Source organism: Sinocyclocheilus anshuiensis, unplaced genomic scaffold, assembly GCF_001515605.1.
Source record: "Sinocyclocheilus anshuiensis isolate Anshui unplaced genomic scaffold, SAMN03320099.WGS_v1.1 scaffold103, whole genome shotgun sequence".
NCBI lineage: Eukaryota > Metazoa > Chordata > Actinopteri > Cypriniformes > Cyprinidae > Sinocyclocheilus > Sinocyclocheilus anshuiensis.
In genome coordinates, this window is record NW_015548201.1 from 846,293 (window position 1) to 854,059 (window position 7,767).

Below are 7,767 nucleotides of genomic sequence, written 5' to 3' on the forward strand. Positions count from 1 at the left end.
AATAATGATCTTTAAAATAGCATCATATGACCCCTTTAAGAATATCTGCTTGTTACGTCTGACATCAGCTTCTGGGTCCTAACGCTCTGCCAGACGCCCCCCAAAAAACAACAACCTGTGCATATATACACACTCACAATGTCATGTAATACTGAAAAATTACATGATAAAAAACAATTATCCATACTGAAATCCCAGATGGCCTGACAGTGATTCAGATAAAATATTATTGTCTGAGACACTGTGAGCGCTGAGACTGTAGTGTGCACAGCTAATTTTTTTAATGCTTAGCTTAAATATGTAATATTAATTAAATAGTGAACATAAACAGCTGTTGAGATAGTATTCTCAAGTGAAATAAGTAGAGGCATGGACCCGGAAACAGCAGTCCTTACGTCATGACTTAACAAGAGGATTCTCCCCAAGCCGTCAAACTGACGTCATCAGAGCCAGAACGCCATTCCAATTTTCAGTTTTTGATTCAAGATTACGATGGCAGACAATTTTTTTCCAGTGTATTGACTTGCATGGTTCAATTGTTCACCACAAGACTAGTAATGTGCACTAAAAAAGTAAGTCGGGTCATTTTTGATTTCATGACGATTGACGAATCATTTTCAATACCACTGGCAAAACTACCACATAATGTATACTGCCATATAGATATTTTAATATCTCATTAAAAAAAAAAAAAAATTCATCCATTTTTTTCCCCAAGGCAATCATTATTTCAAGTTTTAAGTGGTTTAATCCAAGTCTTCTAAAAAGACACATTCGCTTTATACGATGAACATTTTAATGTAGGCTTTTATTTACATACAAATAAAAATGTATCAATTACCAACACATACTACTGTATACTGCCATATAGATATTTTTATATTTTAACAATTTTTTTGCACATCCATTTTTTCAAGGAAATCATTATTTCAAGATTATTATTTCAAGCTTTGAAATTGGTTTAATCCAAGTCTTCTAAAAAGACACATTCGCTTTATACGATGAACATTTTAATGTAGGCTTTTATTTACATACAAATAAAAATGTATCAATTACCATTACAAAAATCTCAATCTTATCATTCTGTGTATTTGTGTCTTTAAAATAGGGTAACTTGCAAAAGCTTACAGCACAAGAAAGCTTGATTTCAAATTTGATTTCAAACTGAATTGAATTTACAAAAAAAGACAAGTACACATTCAGGAATAAAATTATAAAACAAATCACCTCAATTCTGTTGACATATCCGAAATATGACAACACTGAATTTTTATAAGCAGTGATTTAAGAGCCATATATGTTAGGCCTATTTATTTAGATAAATGGAACATCAGATGGCTTTGACCTGTAATGTCTGATAAGCAGTGATTTAAGAGCCATATATGTTAGGCCTATTTATTTAGATAAATAGAACATCAGATGGCTTTGACCTGTAATTGCTGTACAATGTAGTGTTGCAGTTAGGCAGACTAGGATACTTATATGTACAAATCAGACAAATATCCCATTCCAAAACATTTCTAGCATAAACTTACATTGTAAAGAAATGAAAGTTCAATCTTTGATTGTTGAAAGACATTCCGGTGCATTTCACTTACAGCCAATAAAATTTCCAGTAGGATTTTCATCGATCAGGCGTGGCTCTATTCTGAATGGTTGATAACTTTTGACAGTTTAATCCATGAGCAAAGATAAATAATTTCTACTTTAAAAGCACGGAGAGATCGCGATTGCGCATAGTCTGCGCACAAGCAATATCAGAGTGAGAGGACAGGCAGCTCATTTGTTAGGGTGACCATACGTGCCATTTTCCCAGGACGCGTCCTGGCCAGGATTTCTATATTGCCTAACATATCTAGGTTTTGGCTATGTTTGCGAGTGCAGACCGATCGGTGTATGACATCAAAGTACCATACAGACGGTTATGCTTTCGAAAGTGTTCTCATGTTACAATAATGCGCTCGCCACATTTGCGCGGGAATTATTACAATTATGCGAAATACCTGCAATACCGCGTGGACATTCAGACTCTGTAACTTACAGGAGGCGGATGCGTGTCAAACTCGCTGTCGGAGAGGAGAGAGAGACGCAGCTTGGAAAAGCGGCTGCTTTTTTCTCCGGTTCAGGTATCAGGGCTTTTATTGGTCAGTTTACGTTCGGATATCTTTATTGGCTACTGAAGTGCCGTCAAAGGTTTGAATATCAATTCAAATTGTGGGCGTACTCAGTAACGAACTATGATTTAAAAGTAAGGAAGTAGATTATTTTGCTTAATTTGTACTTAAGTACAAGTAAAAGTACAGCTTTAAAAATATACTAAAAAAAGTACAAGTACCCGAAAAATCTACTTAATTACAGTAACGTGAGTAGTTGTAACTCGTTACCTCCACCACTGCCTGCCTGACTTTGTTTAAAAGACAAGACTTTTTAGGTTTCTGCCACCAGCTTTGAACAAAGGTCCAAAATTAAAGGTGCAGTAGAAGATCTTGGAAAATGCTAACTTTAGCCTGATAGCACTGAAAGCGAACGTCCCACCCTCCCTGCAATCGCCGTCCAAAGCCACGCCCCCTGAACACATTTACGCTCACAGACCAGAATATCAGAGACAACATTACTACAATAGGCTACATCAGCGGTTCCCAATTCCAGCCCATGTTCCGAAGTGAAGTAAACTTCAACGGATTTCCCCCGCTCAGGGAGTAGGAAGCAATGAACACTGTGTTATCATATCGATCGGAACACAGTTCATGCACGTAGCTCACTTCTAACAAGCTGGTTATCTGAATCGGGTGTGTTAACTAAGCGAGACACGCAAAATATGCAGAGCTGGGGGGCGCGAGGCGCGAGGACTGATTGGGAACTGCTGGGCTACATCATGTTTCATTCACCGGTGAGAAAACTTTAAAAGTACTACAATACCAGGAAGGAAGATCGGGTTGTTGATGTTTGTCTGCCATTCTCGCTCTGTCTGCACAGCGTGTGTGAACGCGCTGATGACGTATCCTGTCTGCGCGAACCGGGTGCGCAGAGGTATGCTAATACATACGTTGACAGGCAGGTAGGAAAGCCAATTAATACGCTCGGACCGAGCATTTTGATTGGGCAAACATTTCTTGGTCCTAGGCCTTCCACAGACTATATAAATACAGATAAATAAATTTAGACCTCTCAACTTAATGATTGCTATCAGGATGTGAAGAGACTTTCAACCAGCAAGCATATTATAATGATTTCTGAAGGGTCATGTGACACTGAGGACTGGAGCAACAGCTGCTGAAAATTCAGCTTTCCCATCACAGAAATAAATTATATTTTAAAATATATTAAAATAGAAAACAGTTATTTTATATTCCAAATAATATTTCACAATATTACTGTTTTTATTGTATTTTTTTATCAAATAAATGCAGCCTTGGAGAACATAAGAGACTTCTTTAAAAAAAAATAATAATAATTTACCAACCCCAAACTTTTAAACAGTTGTGTACATTTAAATTTGAATTGAAATTCTACATCCTGTTTGCTATCTTAATTCAAATTTTAGAATTGAATTGCAATTTTGATTCGGTAAAGACATTCTTAACTCAACTCTGAATAGTAAAAGTCTATTTACATCTGGGGACAAATGTGATAAACAACATGACAACAAACGTAAGGGGGAAAAAAACTGCAAAAACGGGGAAAAAATATGTTTTCACCTCTGGCAGACAAGTTAATTTTGGACCCTGCTTACAACTGAACAGAAAAAGACCTCATGCAGCAAAAGCGAAAGCAGCACAGAGCACGCAAAATCTGAAAGAAATATGATGGGCGGAATGGACACACTGGTTTAGCTATGAATAATTCAAAAGAAACAAAAAACATGAAAATGTTTTGCTTAAGCACAAAAAAGCTAATGCCAATCAAGCTGGCCGTCCTATTGGTGCTATGGGACCGTGCAAGGGTATGTGCGCTAATGCCAAACCAGCTCTACTTTGCAGTGAGCGACGCCCGGTGGACGTTACCTGGACAGGTGGCAGTGCAGGCACTTTTCTGGACGCTCTGGCCCTCGCAGGACGTCCCGCCGTTCAGGGGAGTGGGGTTGGTGCAACTCCGGCTCCTCTTCTGCCACCCCCGACCACAGACAGCACTGCAGGCCGACCATGTGGCCCATGTGGACCAGCCACCGTTCACTGCTCGTGCGCCCAGTGCAAAGGAAAGGGGGAAACGAACACAGCGAGTCAGGATTACCCGACAAGCACGAGGATGATAAACAGCCACAAACATGAGCTCTGTGCTTAAAGGCAGGCCACAGGGACAGCGGCAACATACGAAAGCTATGTTAAGATCAATAGTTATCAACGCTACGTTAACTCTACTGTTGATTAGAGGTAGTTATGTAGCGGCTGCCATCTCTTTTGGTTGTTTCATTCAGTCTAAATTCGTGTTCATTTGATGTTTACACAGTTTCTTTGTCAATGAAACAGCACTTATCTTACAATACCAACAAGTCTTCTTTAAATGAATTATTCAGCTAGTACATAAAAAGCATTAAGAACTGAACTGAGAATCTTAAATTCAATTACCAAATTTGAATTAAGGCAGCAAAAAAATGCAGAAATGCAATTGCAATTTGAAGCAGAATCAACAAGAACTAAAATCCATGTTAATGTAATTTTCAACTAGAAAAAAAGGTTTGTCAAGACAAACTTTGTAAGATTGCTTGACAAAGCCTTGTCTTAGCTTAAAACATTTCATTATTTTGAAGGTTTTATAGGCCTTACAGAAAAAAATGATTTACTGCGAATCTATTGCAATTGTATGTTTCAACCACAGATAGCGATAGAAAGACCAAAATTCCATAGGGAACCTTTAATAAACGATGGCTACATCCGAAATCTCATACTTCTCTACTATATAGCAGGTGAAAACTAAATGTGAACAGAGCAGTATGTTCAGATTCACAGTATTCATAAAACAATAGGCGGTGAGATTAAAACAATTCCGGTGTGATTCTGAAGTGCATATCTGATGATACTTTATTATCCCATGAGGCCATGGGAGAGGATTTGTAAATGGCGGTAAAGCATTTACAACTGATGCTGACAGGTCACATGACAACGACAACATGACAAATGTAAGTCTGGACTAATTCATTCATACTACATGCATCCATACAATATAGAACATACTTTTTTAATGGTTGCAAAGTAATTACTTATTCAAAAGAAGTACCTGCTCAGAGAGTGTGTGATTTCGGACACAACTAATGTTTCCAAATGGGTTGTTTACTCTGTAATTTGCATGTCTACTTATAACAGTTTGACTTGTTTAGGCTGATTTGTGTACTAATTACTAGCACAGGGTATTATTGCATTAACTCTTTCCCCGCCAACATTGAGAAACATTATAGCCGTGACGGCGGCAAATAAATATCAAATCATTAAATCATTATTTAAAACTACAAAAAGGAGACAACAACGGAACAGGAGATGATGGCATTCTTTCAATCTGCACAAGGACTTGTACCACGGCAGATCAACATTGTTTGTTGCGGACAACTACTGATGTATAATGCTATGTAGTATAATAAATGATGACACTTGTTCTTTGCTTTGTTTTATTTTATATAAGAAGGTGTAACATTAAAATATATTAAAGTGCACATAAACACACAAAACTCAAGTACATATGGAGGGAGGGGTTCTTGCAGACCAATCACAGCGCTTGCGGCCTGCATAGAATTGACGCGCTGTTAGATTTTTGGAGAGGCGCACGTCAGGCTACGGCGTATGGGTGTGCGTCTATGCGTAAGCTACAGCTTAGGTTCGTCACAGAAGTATAAATCAGCCTTTAGGGTTAGAAAAAATAAAAAAAAGAAGAAAAAATATTGTGTGCATGTCTGGCCACATCTGGATGTATCAAGTCACAACGCTATCACTCATTCCCTTTTATAAGCTGCATATTAACAAAAGTCTTTGCTAAATCGGGGGACACATATGGTGGGTTGGATGTCTTAAAGGAAACTGCCTAGATTTCATCTCACAACGCTCACGTGGGGTGTATATTGGTTTTCTGCTCTACACCGATACACAGTATGGTTTTTATTGCACCAATATCCTGGCTCGTGAAATGCATAATCCTGCAAGGATTCCGCCATGATCCCGAGTCCAAAGTTCATGCAGGGTTTTTAATCAAGTTCACAGCCTCCTCTCTCTTGGTGGGAGAATTCAGAGTAAATCTGATTTCTTCTTCCCTCAGTAACTCGACCGATTTGTTGTCCTGAAGCCTTGATCGCTGGTCAGAGTCCATATTGTGCTTGGAACTGCTCCGTAATTCTCCACGAAATCTCACTCTAGTCAGACCGAATCAGTTTTTTAGCCTCTCTTCTACCACTGATTGCTCACCACGAAGAAGGAAATTGCGCAGCAACTCGGGTCCTGATTACCTCTTAGCACACCGTTGTGTCAAGTCAAGTCCAGCCTTGTTAAAATTCATCTCGGCCTCTGTCCAACAGCACTAATAACAGCTCTCACACCACCTATGGTTTAGCCAATAAGCAAGACTGCAAGACTTAAAATTAGTAAACTGACATTTTAATGCGAAGCCACGGGGAAAAAATGAATGGCATAAAGGACCATATCTAATAGTTATTTTGATCAAAAGGTATTCACAGGGAATTTTTCTTTAATTAATTTCTACAATGGTAGCAAATTGCTTGGGGAACACTGAACAATTTGAAACCATCAAATTTTAAGGCGCTGCACCTAGCATTTATTTGCCTTTTCTCTTTTTCCCCGTGTGAGGGCTTCATTGATTGACAGCATAAAAAGCAAACAATAGAACGAAAATGTTCTCGGCTCACTTTTGCAGAGCACTTTTACACAGCTGTCACTTGACTTATTATCTTTAGGCTAGGCTTCAAAATAAACCTGATACATTCAGGGCCGCATTAAGACCTTACAGGGCCCCGGGGCTATGACTTACTGCAGGGCCCCCTATTACAAATATAATATATATTTTGATATAATATATATTTTTATCCTATCAAAATTATACTCCTAATTTTGATAGGAAAAAAAATCCTATTTAAAGCTATATATATATATATATAGCTTTAAATAGGATTTTTATCCTATTACAATTTTGATGCATTGAAATTTTATAATTCAATATTAAAAAAAAATAATAAAAATACTAGCCTAAGTAAAAACAAGTTTATACTTAAGACAAGTAAACAGACACAAATTACAAAAAATAGACCTACTTGAAACAAAGCACTGAATAAGAAATTATATTGTATAAAATAATTGTACAAATAAACTGAATAGTCTTCATTGTATAAATTCAATATACATTCATTCTTATTTATTTTACAAAAGTGATTCGGTCAAGGACAGTGAGTGATTTTCTTTCTAATGTTTGATTAACATTATTGACATAATTTTTTAACAGCAGCTAAATTAGGCTGCTTTAGAGGAATAGCTCACCCAAAAATTAAAGGTCTGTTGTTGTTCTAAACCTGTATGAGTTTCCTTCTGCTGTTGAATGTAAAAGTATATGAAGAGTTCATCTGAAAAAACAGATAACTCCATTTTTAACAATTAAAAAAAAATAATAATAATTGTGCATTCCAATTATTCTCGATCAAACTTATTTTTATAGGGTTATTTTGATTAAGTACAACAAAAAAAAATACAGCTAACTAACACAATAAAAGACTATAAAAACATGATAACATAATAAAAAACATGATTTTTGAAAATTTTAATAAACTGAGTTATCTGT

The 7,767-nt window shown here is 37.0% G+C and overlaps 1 protein-coding gene across 1 annotated transcript in view; it reads right to left on the bottom strand.

Annotated features, from left to right (window-relative positions):
• The window catches only part of LOC107653334 (netrin receptor UNC5A-like), a 239,493-nt gene that overhangs the window by 63,351 nt on the left and 168,375 nt on the right, over positions 1-7,767 (bottom strand). Inside the window, exon 6 of the mRNA XM_016440025.1 lies at positions 4,005-4,172. Within this exon, the coding sequence (XP_016295511.1) occupies positions 4,005-4,172 (168 nt within the window). The remainder of the gene's footprint in view (positions 1-4,004; positions 4,173-7,767) is intronic.